This window comes from Drosophila willistoni, assembly GCF_018902025.1.
Source record: "Drosophila willistoni isolate 14030-0811.24 chromosome 2R unlocalized genomic scaffold, UCI_dwil_1.1 Seg200, whole genome shotgun sequence".
In the NCBI taxonomy this organism is placed as follows: Eukaryota; Metazoa; Arthropoda; class Insecta; order Diptera; family Drosophilidae; genus Drosophila; species Drosophila willistoni.
In genome coordinates, this window is record NW_025814051.1 from 5,561,677 (window position 1) to 5,582,470 (window position 20,794).

The 20,794-nt window shown below is 34.3% G+C and overlaps 2 protein-coding genes across 3 annotated transcripts; both read left to right on the plus strand.

The window, feature by feature from the left end:
• The first annotated feature begins 594 nt into the window (after positions 1–594).
• Positions 595–20,309, plus strand: LOC6643695 (villin-like protein quail). 2 transcript variants are annotated; one of them, XM_023176449.2, is made up of 7 exons: positions 595–921; positions 16,695–16,904; positions 16,975–17,177; positions 17,667–18,585; positions 18,649–19,689; positions 19,851–20,057; positions 20,123–20,309. In XM_023176449.2, the coding sequence occupies exons 1-7, from the start codon at positions 895–897 to the stop codon at positions 20,234–20,236; spliced, it is 2,721 nt and encodes a 906-aa protein (XP_023032217.1). In that variant the 5' UTR covers positions 595–894; the 3' UTR covers positions 20,237–20,309. The 2 variants fall into 2 exon arrangements, with proteins under 2 accessions (XP_023032217.1, XP_002066315.1); XM_002066279.4 differs by lacking the exon at positions 595–921 and adding an exon at positions 12,266–12,593.
• LOC6643694 (dynein intermediate chain 3, ciliary) lies at positions 9,066–11,316 on the plus strand. Its single transcript, XM_002066278.3, has one exon. The coding sequence runs from the start codon at positions 9,173–9,175 to the stop codon at positions 11,222–11,224; it is 2,052 nt and encodes a 683-aa protein (XP_002066314.1). The 5' UTR covers positions 9,066–9,172; the 3' UTR covers positions 11,225–11,316.
• Positions 20,310–20,794: the final 485 nt, after the last annotated feature.

Consider the following 20,794-nt stretch of genomic DNA (forward strand, 5'->3'; position numbering starts at 1 on the left):
ACACTGACTATGTCGACCTATTGATACCCTGCACTTAAAAGGAACAATGGAATTCATATATAAACTTACTGATTTATATATTGATTATTAATTATTTTCCAGACCTTGTTTTTATTTTAAAATATATATTTTACTATTTGAAATTTGCTTTAATTGCAAGCTAATGAGAAATTTTAATGTTTTTTAAAGTTCTTATAAAATTTGTTCATCCCATTATACCCTGTGCTGCCCATTGATATGGCAGGCCTCTACATAGGTAAAGGGTCAAAAAACACGAAAGAGCAAAAGCAAAAACAGAAAAAAAAACGAAGCCTAAGTCAGCTGCTCTGCTCTGCTCTGTCATGCCCCTGTGCCTGGGCGCGCATGCTTCAATTGAAGTTTTTCGTTTCGTGTTTCAGTTGATTCATTTGCGGCTTTCCAGCTTGAAGCGGAGTTTCGGGCTTACGCATGATTCTCGCCAATTTTTTGTTAACGCTTCCGTTTCGTAATTCGATTTGTGCATAATTTGGGTTAATTTGTTTTGTGTATCAATTTCCGCAAAAGCTATAAACAAAAAGAAAGGAAACCAACAGAAACAACATACATACACACATACATATGTACATACATACATATGTACATTTGAGTTTGTCCATCTTGGTCGCTATGTTCGTAAGGAGTAACGGTAAACAACAATAGTGAACAAAACGGAATTGGGTGACAACAATTAATAATAGGAAAAACAGAAGAAAAAATTCAAAGTGTGAACAAATTTAGATCGTTTGAGACCAATTAAAATAAACAACAATTGCAAACAACTTTTAAGCGCCGGCGCAGCAGCTGCACTTTTGTTTTCCCCTTCCTGTTCCCCTCATTTTCTTTGCTTCTGTCACATTGACGACAACCATAAAAAAAATGCCGCCATTTAATTTCATCAAACAGGTGAGTGTAAATGAAAAAAATCAACAATTTGTAATATTTTTTGCATTGTTAAACAAATTATGAATTAAATTGTCACAATTTTGTCTTGAGTATTATTATTATAATTGTGTAAGTGTGTTTGGAAATTTTTCGTGGCTATTAAAGTTGCAGAACTTTTCACAATTTGTTAAGAGATAATATGTTAATGCATATGAAATATTGGCATCACACTCTAACGCATAGTTACAACCATATGGGTGTGAGTTTTTCCGGCGAAGTACCAAGGGTGCGGGGCAAAAAAGGCGTTTACGTTGGCCGCTACTTTGGAAAATTTTGAAATAATATTGTACGCTTTGTTTAAGAAATAATTAGATACCACAATTTTGTTCCAATTTAAGTACACATAACGATATGATTTGCATTGGTTTAAGACAAATTAAGGATATTCTTAAAAGAGAAATAACAAGATTTTATGCAAAACAAACCAACAAATTCTGAGTTAATAATCCTGATCAAAATTCAATAAATTTTTGTAACTTTAGATAGGTTGTCTATCATATTAAAATTATCTATACAAAGGAGAGATATTAAGCTAAGCCAATTGATTCCTCATAATATTTTACGTCTAACTCTTCGCAAATTATTTAGATTTTTGGATTTTAAGACAAAAATTCCTAGATATTTCAATACTTTGCTTTTTTGTACGAAGTCTTGATCCAATAGACAGAATATAACTTCTACTTATTATTGTAAACATGGAAATATGTACATATGTATGTTTATATAAACTTTACTTATGAATTTAATATTTGCTCTGCTTATGAATATGAAAACATTTTAACCAATTGGATTTCAAGCCAAGTCGAGCTGTTGACCAAGAATATCCTTCTTTCCATGTTTCGAAACAAATACTTCATATCTAAGCTTTTGGGTATAAAATATACCCTAATAATGTAACTGAATGGTTTTGAATACTAACGTCAATTCATTTCAGTTATAATTGAACGGAGCTGAATGTCTTCAGGATTGTTTGGAATGATTCACACAGATGTATAAAAATTCAGAGAATTATATTATATGTATTCATAGTTAACTGGTATATGGTGAAAAACTTTAAAAATTAAAAGTCTTACCTTCGTCATCGTGATCGCGTTCAGAATTTACGAAATATTCAAAACAAAACACTTTATCTTTCCATTATTTATAGTTTTTTATATTTCCAATCTATCCTAATTATGTAGATCATAAGATTGTGAAGGGTCCTCCAGCTTTCTGTGGCCTTCGGGGACGAATCAACAGTTTGTTTCTGTTCTAAATTAGAAGTCAAGGCTATGACATCTTTTCAGACACCAAAAAAACAATATATATTGATATTCTATAAAAGATACATGATGATTCATCTTGGTGATATTTTGTTTCATCTAAAAATTGGCACGAAAATATGACATCGTCATTCAATTACCTTTTCAATTAATTACAATAGTTTGTTTACCTACCAATGGTGACACAACAAGTGATTTTCTTATTGTTAAACAACATTTTGTCAACAATTGTCTGCCATATTTCAGCCGTTTAATTATGTTTTTTACGATATTCACTTTGGATATTCAGTTTCGAAAACCATGATTTTATATTAAAGAAGCTTGTCAATTCGTTTTTGAAGTGTATTCTTAAGAAAGGGCACAAAAAACATTGGCAGCGACAATATTACCACAAATGTCTGAGTTTTTTTTAAGCGATTTCTCCTATAACCATATCAGTTGACAAGAAACCGACAAACGTGTCTAATTGGTAAAAACCAAATGAATGAATATGATTCCAAACATAACAAAAATCTGAACTGAAAAGCAATTTGAATAGATTTATCTCAATTTGGTGAGGAGGGAACGAGAACACACAGCTGGAGAAGTGGCGCTGTAATTAAGCGTGTCTCAATTTTTTTTGGGTGCCTCTGAAGATGCTTCATCTGATAGCTTCCGGTGATTAAATGTGGTCTCAAAACAAAAAAAAAAAGACCAAAGAATTGAATAGCACAGAGAAACAGAAAAAGAAAGAAAGGCTAGCCATAAAAAGGTGGGAACAATTTCCACGCCCAAAAAAAAAAACCAAACTAGAGATTTCTTTCCAAAAACAAAAAATTTTAAGATTGTTGTCTTGGTTTTACAATGCAAATGGGTCAATGGACAGTGTTTTAGGAGGCTAGTTTTTTTAATTTCAGTTGGTATGATTATAAATAGATGTCTGTGTGTGTGTGTGTGCGTGTATGTGTGTGTGCGTGTAAGTGTGTGTTTGTATTTTGGGGCCTGCCTAATGAATTTTTTAGAAGCACGTTAAAGCCTCATTTTGTTTAATTTTTGTTGGTCAAGTTTTTCCTCTTTGTCCAACGATGAATGGATCTGAGTTTGTGTGATAATTAAGATGAATGACCCCGAAAGAAAATCAAATAATAACATCTCTTCGTATTAGAGATGAGAGTTACACAGAGCATCATATAAAGGAAATTTAATCACATTATCGGATTTGGTTTTATTGGATAATTAAAGCCTAAATTCTGATTATTCTATATCGAAACCGAAAATGATTAAGAATCTCTTGTTTTTACAGAGACTATAAAAAAGTTCGATATATCGACAATTTTGGCTAGGAAATTGAAAAATGTCTCAACCCAACGAATTTCAAGTTTGTCAGGACTTTCTCATTGAAAAACCGAACATGTAAAATATATTCTCAAGAAACCTCCGTGACAGGAACTTCTCGAACATCTTCTACTTACTTTGAGGTATCGTTCTTGTAAGCTGCATCTCAAATATAGTCGTTATGGGACCTAATTCATTTTATTTATAATATTTATTTTCTTTGTGGGAGGACATCAGATTTTATGTCGCTATTTCAATATCGTTTTCGAAACCTTATCCTCTTATGCTTATTGTTACATAGTTTTAAAAGAATTAGTTACTTTGAGCTTAATTCATTCTTTTTAACCTATCAACTTATAAGCAGACTTCATTATAGAAATGAAAACTTTTTGAACATTCCAATTTTGTCTCTTTTTTTTCGTTCTCTCCTTCCTAAATAGATCACAAATTTTTCTTTTTCTATGGCCAAATCATCTTCTTCTTTTTCTTTTTCCTGTTAATACTTATGTTAAAATTTATTAATGCAATTTGTATTATGTTCTTTTGGATTGAATAGAGGAAATATTGCCTCATGACAAAACGACAAAACGACAACTATTTCTAGAAATAGAGAATTAATTTTCTAAAAATAGAACTACGACTAATGTGTGCACTTGGAGGCATGAAAATTCCTTTTTTTTAGATCCATGGAAAAAGACTTACGCGAATTCCTTTATTGATTAAAAATACGCCTAATCGTCCAAATTTTCAAATCAAAGATAAAAGTATCCTTCTGGTAAATATAGTTAAGATCAGTCTATGGTTTAGTTGATCGTGACTTAACTATCGCCAATGAAAGGCATATAAAGTGATTTCCTTTTCATAATCCCCTCTACTCTAGTTTCTTATTCACAATCACGCTCACATCTCTAACTGTGAAAGTTATTGCACCACACTCTATCCCATTCGAAAGATGTAAGTTGTTTCTTTTCGGGGTAGAAAGGCTGTTTTCAGGTAAATATATTATCTTAACTCCATGTTGAACTTTTGGCTGCCTAATATATTTGCATTTCATTTTCTTGGTCTTTTTTTTTTTGGTTTTTAGTTTAGTTTAATATGTAGTTATCATAGAGGTTAATTGCATGTTAAATAACTGTTAAATAACGGTAATTTCGTGTATACATTGTTTGTGCAATTGTTTTGCCTCTTTTTGTTCAGTACGCGCACAGTTCGCTTTTTCACCTTTTGTAATTTCGAATGAAGAAATTATTTTTGAACTTTTCGCCCACACAACGAAAAAAAAGACCAGACACCTTTCGACTTCAGGTTCGACTACTTATATTTATTTTATTTTGTTGTTGTTGTTTTGTTGAGCGTGGGAAGAAATCAAGTAGCGTCTCCCAATTGTTGAAATTATTTGTTACGGTAGCAATTTCAATGCATAGACCAAAGGCAGAAGAAGACACAAACATGAAATGAAATGCAATCTCAATAATCAATTGCAAAGAAAATCCAAAATTGGTGCTCTCTTAGTCTCACCTTTCGAAATCGCATTTGATTAATGACGCTCTGTCCCGATAGTTGTTACCATTCCATTTTTGGTTTCCCAATCTTAAACACAAAAACTAATTAACCATTATAAATGCTAAGTTTTGTTTGTGATAAATGCACTTTTGTTTGGTAAGTCAAAACACCTGTTATTGATGCTATTGGGTGTGGAGTGGGGTGGTTGGGAGCCGTTGATTGTGTTATACAGTTGCTTTGTGACTGGTTCGGTAAAAAGGTGAAGCAAAGAAATGGAGAAAGAAGTAGAAAGATTACATTGATATTGATATACTCTTCGAAATGATTGATTTTTTTGGAATGGAAATCTCATTGAAAAGTGGTCATTTTGAACAAAAATTATGTTGGATTTTGTGTTAAACATTTCGATAAATTAATTTTTTCCTTAAAATACAAACTGTTTTATGTTGTTTATTTAGTTTATCTTTGTAAGATGTATTAATCAAATTTGTTTTACAAAGCATAATAATAATAGATTCAGGTGATGGATTTTCGATCGTAGACAAGTTAAAAATATAACATTTATAATAGGTCTTTGGACTGTGACTAGTAAATTTATTAGCTGAAATGTGTAGCAGTTGTATAACATATTTATTTCAATTCTACAGCAAATTTTACTACTTGTATAACAGATTTCCATCAGTTGCATAGGCAGTAGTTTAATATCAGTTTTCTACCAGATGAATATAAATTGTAAATCATTTCTTTAACGGTATTTCCAGTTGTATAATAGATGTTTACCAGCTCCATAGATTCTAATTGAGAGATAAATACTGATTGTATACCACATTTATATAAGTTCTATTCCTTTCCCTAAACAGTATCCAGTTGTATAACAGATTAATACTAGGTGCATGGGCGCTACTTTAATATCAGCATCTTTTAGTTGTATAGACATAGTTAAATATACATAAATAGATAGTAGTTCAAAAACAGATAAATATTCATTATATACCAGGTTATGCATTTGCATAATAGATTTCTTTCAGTTGTATAGAAATTCGTTGAATACTACATACATAACACATTTATTCCACTTGTACATGAATATTCTATAGATACTACCTAAATCTGTGCTGTATAACATATTTAAAACAATTTTTTAGTCAAATTATATCTTGTGTATAATTGATTTCTACCAGCTGTATAACAAATTTCTATGGGCATTAGGTAAATCTGAGCTATACAACAGATTCTTAACAGTTGTGTAACTAGTTAAATCTCTGGTATAACGGATTTCCACTAGTTGTATAACAGTTTTTAATATAGTATTAATGAATATATGACAGCTTAAATAGACTGTGTGACAAAAACAAATAAAATATATAACAGTTGTTTAGCTGTATACAGCTAATACAGCTAATAGTTATGTATTAGTTGTATTACAGTTTTCTACCAGGTGTATTAAACTTAAGATGTAGAATACCAATCAGATTGCAAGTGTATAACAGTTTGACATATTAAAATATAATATTGTTATACCGGTTAGGTATAGGAACTCTACTACAATAGTTTTAGAGTAGTTTTAAAACTGTTTTTATTTAATAATTCATAATTTTCACTTGAACGTGCAAAGCACTTTCCCATAAAGATAACGCAACAAATGGAATGATTTAGCTAATTCTTCTTATCTGATGATCAATAGAATAAATGAAGATCAATTCTTGGGAATGTTGTTGTAGTCAGCTGGTCGTCTAGCCTAGAAACGATGGCAATTAATGTTGACTAGCGGCGGCTGGATGCTGCTTCTCCCATTTTTTTCCACGTCGATCTTGTGCATAGTTTTGCCCATCTTCAGCTGGCTGGCTGGCTGACTGGATGAATTCTCTGGCTAATGAAAAGACAGTAAAAGAGCATAAAATCGGCACAAGAAGACACAATCACCGCTAGAGGGGATCAAACTGAAGAGAGAGATAAATATGAGGTGAAATACTGAAAGAAAAACCACACTCGAGAAGTCAAAGCGGTACATTTATAGCGACTGCGACTGCTGATGCTGCTGCTGCTCCGTTTCCCGTTTACTTTGCTGCCAGAAGAGGTTGTTGTTGCATGCTGCATGTTGAGTGTTTGCCGCTGAAGCTGTGGCAAATGCCACAAAACTGCATGTTAAACTTTACGTAAATGTCGCGTGTTTTAGTACTTCCCCCTTGTACCAGAAAATCAAACAATGCAAACTGTTTATTTTGGTGAAAAGGAAAAGTCAATTATCATAAATTGGTAAATTGTAGCGAAACAAAAAAAGTTGCATTGCTTCATCTCATAATGGCTAAAAGTCGCACATTTTGGTTTGGTTTGTTTTGCATTTTACAATTTAACAATTTGTGCTTTCATTTTTCATTTCATATTTTTCTTTTTTTTGTTCAGTTTTCTTTCTTTTTTTTTAGTTTTCACGCCTTGAACCGAACCGAACTGAACCAAAGCAACCAAGCTCTCGACTCAACGGTTGATTGAACTTGTCAGAGTTTTGAGTTACTCTACTACAACAAAAGAGAGTTGGCAGTTGTTGGAGATTTTGAAAGGCTTTGCATTGTTGTCTTATGTTGTTTTACCCTCGACATACCATAGTATACATATGAATGTAAACCCACCTACTTCAGTTCTCCTTGGGCTCAAGAGGTCTCCCGACTCCCAACTCCCAACTCCCAACTCTCCACTGTACCCCATGAACTTACATTACACAAAGGTATTACCAAACTCCAGTAGAGTTCGGTAAACTTCTGCGTATGCAAACGTATCTATAGATAATTTCTACTAGTTAATGTTCATGGCAGGCGTATAGACATAAATCATAAGAAAATGTTGCGAAGAGCAAATGGTGGAAGAAAAGCATTGCAAATCAAGTCAAGCGAAACAAACAGTTGACAAAAGTTTTTAAAAAGGAAAATGAAATGAAAGAAAAAAGAAAAGGAAAATCCATGCAAATTATCTATAAGATTTCCCGCCCTCTTTCTCACTCTCTTTTAATATCTGCTTGATTGCATATGAAAAATATCCAGTGAGAGTCTTGTATAAACCGTATTTGTTACACTCAGTCAATTAACATAGTTGACAACAAAATTTTAACCAACTTTTCCGGAACAAATATTCTTTTTTCATACCAAAGATGTAAATTATATTGACTAGTTAATATTGGTTTTCTTAAACAAAGCTTATTTGGAATTATCATTTCAGCAGTATCGAAATCATGATACAGTGTAATGAGTTTATTAAATATTATTGTTTTATGATTGAATTACTAATATCCTTTAGTTTGGGTTTAAAGCCTTACCACCAAACGGACTTTTCTTCGAAAGGGATACCGCAAAGGTAATAATATGAAAGTCTGGAAATTAAGATTGATTCTGATTCCGACAGAGTTATTTGTCCTAATTTATTTCGTAACATCTATTTATTGTATTTGGACGAAGTTTACATGGAAACCAAAATTTTAGACACAGAAAATGTATATCATATTACCAGACATAAATTTCATTTTGAATTATCAAATACTGATATCCTCTATGAGGTTTGGTAGAGTTTAAGCCTTACCAAAGGAGACTTGGCATGCTAGTCCACTGTATTTTCTAAAACCTCTGACATACTTACAAGAAGCAAAACGTTTGTCTAAAAATAATAGAGTGCAATGGGTGAACAAACTGACTTCTAAATTTTTGAGAAAAGAGTATCTTAATTACAAAAAAAAAGTGGGAAAAAAAGTTATTAGCTGACCAATTAGGATCAAATACTGAAGCTTTGCAGTTGAAACACTCATGAATCGAAGTAGAACGAAGTAAGATGCCGATCCTTCTCTATCCTTTCAGGCTATTTACCATTTGTGACAACTGTCAGTTAATTGTGGGTCCTAAAAACAGAAAGGTATATAAGCCTGTTCTTAATTAAAGGCTTTTCCAACACTTTGTAGATTATTCGTAAATATCTAACAAATTTCTTAGCCTTAGGTTTATATGTCAAAGTTCTAATATTGATTCTTTGTGAAAAAGGTTCATAAAATATTAGTAATAAATGAAACTTGGCGTAGTAAAGACATAAGTTTGAATTTAATGAACCAATTTTATACTTTTTCATAGTTTGTTTTGAAGAAATCATCAGCGATCATGGGTACTTTATCCCCAGCGCATGTAAATCAGTTTATATTTTCGCGAGAACGTCGTCGATTTGGACGGCAATGTGTATTCTCGGATCGTAATGAGCTACTCTTGAGTGTGAATCCAAGTGCCAAGTTGCGCATGAAATACGTTTTGGCCAATCCGGTGAACAAGTCTACCCAATTGAGTGATCAAAGTGCAGCATCGACCATTGAGACTGAGAACGTGACATTCGATCAACATGGAATGAATCACTTTGAGGGCGGTTGGAATATCAAAGAGGTGAATGTTAACGATGAAGAATCGACGAATCGTTATCGCAAAAAAGTTGAACGCGAGGATACCTGGGGCGTTGAGGTGGGGCGTTTGTTGCGGGATACAATGTCCATAGCGCAGCAGAATAATGCCATTAATATTTATCAAAATCATTTTGAGGATCTGCCCGAAGAATTGGGATCGGGCATTAAAATGGAAATATCGGGACGAACTATTAATATATTTCGCGACCTGTGGCGGCCCCAAAGACATTTGACAATGTGCGAATGGATGCCGAGCAATCCAACAGAGTTTCTGGCCGTATACTCCAATTTGAAGCGTTTAAAGAAATCGTACAAACGTTTGATTAATCGTATGCCTGATTTTGGCAATGACAATTCATTTTATATATGGGATATTTATGATCCAATCAAACCATTGGCTTTTTTTGAAAACAGAGGGGTCGTTTCATTTGCCAAGCTGTGTATAAAGGATGAGAATGCATTAATTGGTGGTTTGTATTCGGGCAAAGTTTGTCTATGGAATATTGCCGATTATGGTTCACCCAAACGAAGTTGTCCGCTAGAGGTAGCACATCGTGAGGTCACCTCGGCTCTTTGTTGGGTCCATTCGAAATCCAACACTGAATTCTATTCTGGATCACTAGATGGTTCGGTCAAGTATTGGGATACTCGCGATCTGAAGATGCCAACACAGGAACTGCTGCTCGAACCGAATACCTCTGATATACAGGATCGTCAGAACTCTCATGGTGTTACCGTCTTGGAGTTTGAGTATACCATACCTGTGCGCTATATAGTGGGCAGTGATATGGGATATGTGTTTGTTGGTAATCGCAAAGGTGTGACCCCATCCGAAACACTTCTCAGTCAGTATCAGTTATTTGCCGGTCCCATTCGTAGCATTGTGCGTAATCCATTCTTTGTGAAGAATTTTTTAGTTATTGGCGATTGGCGGGCACGCATCTGGTCCGAGGAGTATAAAAACTCGCCCACTACTATGTATATAAAGAGGCAGAATCAGTTGACTTGCGGTACCTGGAGCACTGGACGCTGTTCTCTGTTCGTAACTGGCGATAGTGTTGGAAATTTGGAGTTTTGGGATCTTTTAATGAGTCATCGCACTCCCATTCTGTCCATACCATTACGACAACGTATTACCCATATTGCTTTCCATCCGGATGCGGAATACCTTACAGTCGGCTTGGTCACGGGAGATATTCAACTGATGAGACTAGACGAAGGCATGCTAACAGCAACTATCAAGGAGAAGGCATTGATTGCAGCACTTTTCGAGCGAGAGATCTCACGGGGCAAGCTATTGGAGTCCCGCGAGGAGGAGATTAAGCTGAAGCAACGCAACACTGTATTGCTGGCTGAGGCAGCTGAACGTAAAGCTGAAGAGGAACAATATTTGGAAATGGCACGTGCCTTTTCCCTACAAATTGATCCCGATAATGCAGAGGACTTTCTAAGGCTAATAGAACTCGATGGGGATTTTCGTAAAGCTTTGGGCGACTTTCATGAGGCAATCCATAGTGTATCGAAGAAGCGTTCTGAACGACACTTTTCCAATGAACTGACAGTCTTTGAGGCAGGTTACGAATCGTTTACGGAATTGAAGACAGAATCCAAGCCAGAAATACAATTAACCCTGCAAGAGCCAGAGCTTGAGCCGGAACCAGAGACTGTTCCTCCTCCTGAAGCAGAGGTTGTCCCAACCGAAGCAACCGATATTGTTGCGCCGCCGGCAGATCGTTCCACATTACTAAAGAATTCTTTTTAAAATATTTTATAGAAAGCAAATTCATATGCATTAAAATTTATAATACGTTAATTTAAAAATATCTGGATAAAGCATTAGGATACTTGTTTTAATTTTCTATTATCTTATTTTAAATTGTCAGATATTTCATATTTGCATACCACTTCATTGCAGATCATACAAGAATATATGTATTAAATATATTAAATATTTGTATAACAGTTCTTTAGCAGATTATATAGGCACACACTTGGATAATTAGCAAGTTGTGTTTGAACTATTCCAACTAAATTTATGAACTTTAAATCGCTGTACAAGAGTTTTTTAAGGGTTGGGAATAAATCCTCATAATGTATGTATTTCATATCAAATGCTAATAAGATGTCTGCAAAACCAAATTTTGTAACTAGATTTAATTTAAGTAAAGACCAAAAATTATATGATACAAGTACAATATGATACAAGTCTTATAATGGATGTAAAATCTAGATGAAATTGTTATGAATTTTTAAACTAAACAAAATGCTTTGTTTTTCAACTTTTCCCTTGCCATTTTCCCGCTCACCCATCTTCTGGTTGAACCGCCTTCTTTGCCAACTATTTACAAAAGCATAACAAAATGCGCGCTGCGCTTTCTGCGTTTTCTTCTTTACCGCTAAACTTGAAAAGACACACAGTCAGACAGTGGGGGGGACCACAAGACACATAACTGATAATTTTCATTCAAGTTGATTTTCCTCTGACTCACAAACAGAAGTCTTAGTCGTAGTCTTAGTAATAGTGAACGCAACGACGCTTCCCACTCTGACTTCGACTCCAAACTTCGACTGCGAAGCCGCCGACTCCACGACTCCGACAGTTGTCTCTTTGGTGAACCATAAACTTGGTGTGCAGCATTTTGCCACGGACCAGTCTGCAATCGGCTCTTGTGGCAAACACAACGCCGATTTAACGCGCCTCCTCTCGATTCTTTTGGATTTTGTGAGAGTTGAAGAAGATAAAAACGATCAAATTTGCCCTGGAAACTAAAATCAATTTATATATCTACAACATTACTCCAGACATTTCGTCATTGTCGTATGAAATTCAAAATTATTTTAGTCAATTTTTTACAGAATTCTCAACAAAATTTTTAGTATATACATGTGTAAAATATAGTGTGGTGTGTGCGCGTGAAATTTAATCAAACTCGAATCCAGATTTTCACTTTTGGGTTGAGCTGCGCGCCGGTCAAACATTTGAAACTAGTTCAAGGCTGCCTGCTGACCGCACTCTCCCCTCCATCAACAACATCATCGTCATCATCATCAGCAGCTATATCCTTGTCAACTATCTCATATAGCCTCAAGATCTCATCAGCATGGAGCTATCACTGTCACCAAAAGAAACGGTAATTATAGAGATGAAACACACCACAGAGATCTGTCTATATTGTATATAGATATCTCTTCTCTCTTTGACGCTAATTAAGAGTCCACTAAACTTTTGTTTATCCAGTTAATATTTATTGAGGCTGAATGGATCTATTTGTCTGCTTAGTTAGCACTTGAAAGGAGTTTTGTTTTTGGTGTTAATTAAACTACATTGTAGACGTTTGCTAGGTGTTGTTTATAGGTCAATACCAATTTGAAGATGTTAAGAAAAAACAGAAGTCATCCAAATAGACAGGAGTTTGAACTCAGACTACATTGCATTACCATTGAACCACTTTTAGACTTGTTTTTGAATATTTTCTGTTATTATTATTCTAAATCAAATATTGTTATCATACTATTTTAATTGCTGACAAAGTTTTTAGATATGCCTATCTAAAATTCAGATTCTGATTGCATGATCCGCCTTCTTTTGTTAAAATCGATATAGTTTATCTTGATTTTTAGAGTAGAGGACTTTTTTTTGAGGGTTTTTTAAATAATTGCGTGCTTAACATAATTCCATAAATTTTAAAATTTGAAGAAATGAAGTAAGTAAGTCGTCTCGCCGACTTAGGTATACCATACACCAGTAAAGCAAATATTTCAACTTTATTAAATAAATGCATTTTCACATGCTTCTTACAAGCATATCTTAGTATCTCGCTCACTCAATCATACGAGCACCCTAGCGCCCCCACCAGCCAACGGCCAACTCCGGCCGATTTTTGTCCGATTTTGATCAAATTTGGTATTTTGCTAGATATTAGTATTAAATGTAATTGTGCCAAATTTGATTGCATACGGTAAAAAAATACGGGAGATAATCAAGTTTTTAAATTACGGGGGCGGAGAAGGGCGTGGCAAAATTTTTATACATTTAAAATGTGTGCATTTACTAAGCGAATATACATACCAAATATGGTGTCTCTAGCTGGAATAGTTTTTGAGATAAACGCTTTTTTTAAATTGCGGGGGCGGAAAGGGGCGTGGCAAAAATTTGAAATAAACTTGATCACTCTACATACTACACGAGTCTACATACCAAATTTGGTGACTCTAGCTCTTACAGTCTCCGAGATCTAGGTGTTCATACGGACAGACGGACGGACGGACGGACAGACGGACATGGCTAGATCGACTCGGTTGTTGATCCTGATCAAGAATATATATACTTTGTGGGGTCGAAGATGCTTCCTTCTGCCTGTTACATACATTTTGGCGACTTTAATATACCATTTCACCCTATGGGTGTATGGTATAAAAACACATAATATTACAAATATAAGTAATAAATATAAATTGCCAATTTTGCGAAATTAAGTCATATATCCGCTGTCACTTTCATATTAAAATAATTTTGGTTTCACTACCAAGAATTTCAAAAATGTGACTATAACAGATAGTTTTTTAATACAAATTTTGGCATAGTTTAGTAAATAAAATCAAATTTAATCAAATAAAAATGAGTAATGCATTAATATATAAAGCTCAGTAAAAGTTAACGCATTCTAAAATAATATGCAATGCATTTTATTAGTTAAAAGTGTTGAAAAAAATATGTCATTCATTTTTTATTATACTATAAAATTTAGGATCTCTAAATTTATTTTTATTTTTTTTAATGTGCTGAAATTGTACAACGGATTAAGGATCTGACAAAGATTATTTAAATATTGAATATAACTTAAGAATTATTCAGAGTAGTACCTTGAAAATAAAAGTTGTCAAATGAAGACATTTTTATCCTTTTTTGCTCACTCTTTATCTTTACTAATTGGATTCTAATATTAATCATTTTTATTCAGATTGAGAATTGTTGTTTAAAATATCATTATTGCGTTTCAGAAGTGTATATTAAATTCGGCTCTCTTGATTGAGCTTCCGGTATTCTGTCTCTAAAGTTTCTGTTCATTATCTTTTGAGGCCTCTTCTAAATTTTTTCCATCTTGTTTTTATTTTCTTTTTCTTGTTGTTTTTTGTTTAGAACCTTTCTTGAGGCAACTTTAATGTAGTAATTGATGAATGTTAATTGTCATAAACGTAAAACTGTGAAAGTCTCTGAGGCTAAATAACTTTTTATATTTTTTTCTCTCCTCTTTTGTTTTGTGCCACTTTTTTTTGTATATTTGTACCGCATTGTTTTTTTTTTTGTGGTGTCGTTTGTTTGAAATGACAAATGTAGTTTAGCTGTCAGCAGACAGAGAAAAAACATATTAAAGACTGGTTCAATCAATCATTAACCATGACTTTGGTTCCGATCAAGAGGAAAAACTAATGTTGCTCCATATGCCCGTTTACAGGCAATAATTAAAATGTTTTCATGTAACACATAAACAAACAATTCAAATAAAAAAGTAATTACAAAAAATGCATCAATATACACTAATAAAAAATGGATAAATAAGTTGTGAGTAAAAAACAAATTTTGTCCATGTTTTTCGAAAATCTCTCAACTAAAAAGAAAGGAAACAAAATAATATGGCCACCAATCAAAAAATCCGCTTATACTGAAATTTATCTTTAAAGACTTTTAAATAAAACTTATTTTAGATTTTTTTACATTTGTGTCTTTATGAATTTGCTAAAACACATAATAAATATAAACAAATCTTGAATATTTGGGAATTGGCCATACAAAAAATTATGTCTTTCGGTTTAGAAAATTCAGTAATTTTCAAAATAGATTATGAATTCATTAAAATTGACTCACCACTTGAAAAATTCACTAGTTGAGGGTATAACAAACTTAAAAAAGTTATATAAATAAAATATTATTCCAAATATTAACATTTTGAAGGGTATCCAAACCCCAACGACTTCCCCTATATCCGTCTTTAATCTTAAAAAAAATTGTATTTGTTCTAAGCAGAAAGTTGTTATTCTCTTCTTATTCCAAAACTTTTTTTGACTGATGGCAGTTAAAATCAAAATAAAATACAAATTAAGAAGCTTAAACAATGAATAACAATTTCCCATCAACTTGTTAATGGTAATTATCCTATCGTACTACTCATGAATCCGATACATACGCATTTCTTAAAGAGTATTCGCAGTCCGTCGCAATTTTTCATCACTTTTTGAATGATAGGCGAAGCATGAACTAGTTTTGGTTTGGGTGACTTGAAATGTAAATGAAAATGAATATGTAGATGAAAACGAAATGTTTCAAATATCAAAACAAAGTTACCACTAATGACCTCAACGTTGCCGTTACACGATCGATAAAGATTGAGTTGCATATATCATTTATTGATAGTTCCCGCCCCTTTCTGTTGTTGTTGCTGCTCCATTAGCTTCAAACAACAGTTTGAACGACTTTCGAGCAGCAGGCAACGTGCACGTTCCATAAATAAATTGAAAAAGAAGAGAAAAATTAATTGTATGATAAAAACAAAAACACAGAAAAACAGAGAGAAAGAAGAAGAAAACAAAAACTGGCTGCGGTATAGTTTTCACTATCACTTAACTAGAGGCAACCAGCCAAGATGCAGAGCACCCATATGCCCCACATCTGCCCCACCTCCCCATTCTATCATCAACTTATTCGCGGCCAATACCAAAGTCAAAGTCGTTTCAAATACTTGTTTTTTTTTTCATTTTTCTGTGACATCCTTGGATTCGACCGAAGCCTGTTTCCAAAATGATTGGTTTGACAATTGTTGAACATTTGGGGAAAGGTGTTGGCGTTGTTTTTTTTTTTAATTTATTTTTGCTGTAAGTTTATTTCTAATGTAGTGTCTGACAAGACAGCTATAAATCATTTGTTAGGTAGGAGTTCAAAAAAACACAATTTCAAATTTCACCAAACAGAAAAACTACAAAAAAAACCTATGATTTTCAGATTGTAAAATAAATCAAAATACCTTAATTCAAATCCATTTACTTCTCCAAATTATTTATCTATATATAGTAACATCATTTCATGTTTAACAAGTTTATGCTTTTTATTTTTAAAAAATCTTAGTAAAGTCATATTTGAGAGAAGTTATTTACGCTTAATTTTAATTGCAATGTTTCTAATTGTAAGTAAAAATGTAATAATTAATACCAAATTAATTTCGTTTTTTATTTTTCAGGAGGTGCGTCCCGATACGATCCCCGATTTAAAAGTCGATGCAACTTTTCGTAAAGTGGCTAAAAATGCAATTACATTTGCCTTATGGAAAATCGACGAGGATCGTTTGGAGGCAGTGTCACGCCCACAATATGGATTATTTTATGATAACTGCGCCTACATAATATATGCCTCGTCTTTGGTGGGACATTATGCCACGCATGAGACCATTGTAAGTTTTTCACACCTCTTTCCATTTAGCTGAGGCATTTAACTAACAAGTTTTTGCTTATTTATTGTAGACACGCGAACAAAAGTCGAATGTATTATTGGAACGCTATATACACTATTGGTTGGGCAGCAATGTGAGCGAACAGAATCGTTCGAATGTTGTGCATAAAATACAAGAGCTGGACTCGTATTTGGGCAATGTGGCGGCTATTTATCGAGAAACACAGAATCATGAGAGCGCTAGATTTCTATCGTATTTCAAAAAGGGATATGAGTGAGTATACAACATTAATTTAGAAGGCTTCTTATAAAAAAATAAGTGAAGTGTTTATGCTAAATGTTGTATATTCCTCCTAGTACTCAATTTTAACGAGCCACCAGGCTCGCTCTTTCTAAATTAGGATGCAAATTCTCATAATATTTAAACTTTACCTCAATCTATGACATTTTATGATTCTTAAATGTCACTTATTCAAGGTTGATGCTTCTTTTCCTTCTTAATTTGCGCTGTTTTTGCGCTTTTGTAATACAAATTTAAGCTTAAGGTCATTGTTTAGGGGTCTAAGTGTACTTAACCTCAAACTGATATAGGATTCACTTTAGTTTTAAGAAAAAAAGATAAAGTACATGAAAACAAGCAAACTTTTGCTCGCTCAAGACCATTTTATACTTTTTAATCACGATATAGTTAAATATTTTGAATAATTGCATAGAATATTTAATAACATAACCCCAAATTTCTTTTCATTTCACTTTTGTGTAGCATACTATCGGGGGCTTTGATTAATACACCACAACAACCACGTCTTTATCAATTAAGCGGTCGGAAATGGTTACGTTCAATTGAATTGCCCACCATTGAGTGGTCACATTTCAATTCCGATTATATAATGATACTCAAAATGGAGACCATTACCTTCATATGGATAGGACGTTCTAGTTCTGGTATTGAGAGACGCAGTGCCCTCGCATGGGTGACCAAACAGTCGCCAAATTCAAATACAACCATAGTCGATGATGGCTATGAACAGGCAATGACTTCGGAGGAGAAACATTTGTGGAACAGTGTGCTGCCATTGCAGAAACGTCTCGTATGCCAGGCAAATCAAAAGAAAAGTTCCAGTTTCAAGGATTTGGAGAGTAATAAATTTCGTATTTATAAATGCAATCAACGCGGACGTTTGCATCTCGATCAACTGGATGTCGGCTTGCCCGCAAAGGATGATCTTAGCGATGCTCATGGTGTGTATTTGTTGGATAACTATGCCCAGACCATCTGGTTATGGGTTGGGGCTCAAGCCCCTCAAGCAGATGCACTCGCCGCCATGGGTAATGGACGTGCCTTTGTGAAAAAGAAGAAATATCCAGATCATACTCTGGTCGTGCGAGTTCTAGAAGGTCACGAACCAGTGGAATTTAAACGTCTATTCGCCAATTGGTTAAGCGTTTGGAGTCAAGAGAATTCGCGTGGTCATAAGCCAGTGTCAACGAAATTTGGTAAATTAGATGCGGTTTCGCTGTGCGAACGACCCAAAATGGCTGCCGATACACAACTAGTTGATGATGGACGAGGTGAACGTATCCTATATCGTATAATTGGTGATCAAATGCATGAAATCTCAAGCACAAAGCCTGTCGTCTTTACCACAAATGCCAGCTATGTGGTTATATATAGTGTACAGGTAGGGTATAAAATGATCAACAAGCTTAATATAATTTGAATAACGTATTTTTCTATTCTACAGTGTGCCACCATTATACCAGCTGATCTGGCCGCTGTGGGAATTAAGACAATTGTTTATCAATGGAATGGTTCTGAGGCCTCTGTGGAAACCATTGGCAAGGCGGATAAATTTGCATTAAAAAGTTTTGAGGATCTGCAAAAGAAAGGACAAACTGCCTCGATGTTTGTTCAACTCTACGAGTTTGATGAGACTCCGCACTTTTTGCAAATCTTTGAAGGCAAATTGATTATAATGCATGGACAACGAAGCGCCATACTTAATAATAACAACAACGATTTCAAGACAAACATAATGCTAGAGACATTCCTGCTGAAAATCTACGGCGATGCCTCGTATAATGCCAAAGCTGTGGAAGAACTTCCCCTATCATCGATAACCTCCAAAGATTGTTATGTGATCAAGACGAGTCATGTGTGGGTCTGGTGTGGTCAAAGTAGTACAGGTGATGCACGCGAAATGGCCAAAACGGTGGGCACTCTCCTGGGTGAAAGTTCTCTCATTCTCGAGGGCAAGGAGACTAAAGAGTTTTGGCAATCGGTGGCTCTATATTTCAATCAAACGCTCGTTATCAATGGCAACGGTACCACTAACAACTGCAATTCCTGTGGCAGCAGCAGCAGCACAAGCAGTAGCACTTCTGGAGCTGGTAGCATGTGCAACGGTGGCAACATTTCGCCAACTCTGAGTAACAATTGTTATTTGAATACGACAGTTCCCATCAAACCACGACCACCAGTTCAACTTTTCTTGGTGTGGTGGCAAGCGAACTCAAATACCCTACTCACCGAGGAGATACTTGGTTTCGATCAGGAGGATCTATGTGCGGATTGTACTTATATACTGGATACTGGCTTGATTACCTACGTCTGGCTGGGCTCACAGGCTTTGAATCAGGAGAAATACACAGCCATTGCTCAGTGTTATATACAAAATGCACCATTTGGTCGTCGTTCGGCAACTGCTTTGGCCATTGTCCGTCAATACAATGAACCGAATGTGTTTAAGGGGTTCTTTGAGACCTGGAAAGATGATTACGGCAAGGTAAGTTTACGGGTTATCAATGGGAAAGGGTCGAAAATTCAATAATAATAAATTAATTCCATAACAAATTTTGATCAAAAAATTAGTCTCAATCTAAGATGGTCGATTTTCTCCAGCAACTTTAATTTAGATTATTAATAATATTCTTTTCTTCATTCTAGAACTTCATCTCATATGAAGAAATGCGCAGAGATCGATGTGCCACTGAGGCGGCTCCCAAAATAAATGGCAATATCGTAAATGGATCTGCAGCATTGATGCGTAACAATCAACAAAAGGACTTTGATGGCCATAAAAAATATCCCGTAACAGTACTTACCCAGGAAACGGATATGTTACCAACTGAAGTCAATCCCCTTAAACGGGAGGTAAGTTGCAAAGAATTTTGAATTTCCATTTCAAACTTAAAAATATATCTTCTTCTATTGCTTAGGTACATCTGACTCATGATGATTTTGTATCGATTTTCAAAATGTCTTTTTACGAATTCGATGATCTGCCAAAGTGGAAAAAGACCGAACTCAAAAAGCTCTACAAATTGTTTTAAATAAGAATTTTCCAACGCACTGTACATAAATAGCCAGTTTTAAAATGAATATATACTATATATTTTGGATTTATGCAAAGAAATAAAGAAAAAATTTATAATAAATCAATAAATAACAATGATTTTATGGTGCAGTTTCCACCTCATCAGAATCGGCATCATCATCACCGCCGCCACCTAAGTAAGATAAAGTTTTAGTATGTTTTTTGAAAAATTCCATATGACTTGCAACTTACTGGGAAATAGTAGACCAATAATGAATTCAAAAATGCCACCCAATAGATCCCAAAACATTATTGCCTTTGTTCGTTTTGTACTCAACTGACAAGCTCAATGGCTAACCACTCAATAGAAATGTCCGAAACGCATCGAAAATCATTTTAAAGGCAGTTAAATTTATAAGCTAAGGTATAAACGATGAGAATACCCATGAAAATTTATGATAATGAAATATTTGTCAACTTTTTAACATTGGTTATAGCTTTCTTAACCTAAGTATAGGCGGGAAATTTAAGATTATAAATCTGTTTTCTTTTTTGGTAACTCTATTCTCTATAT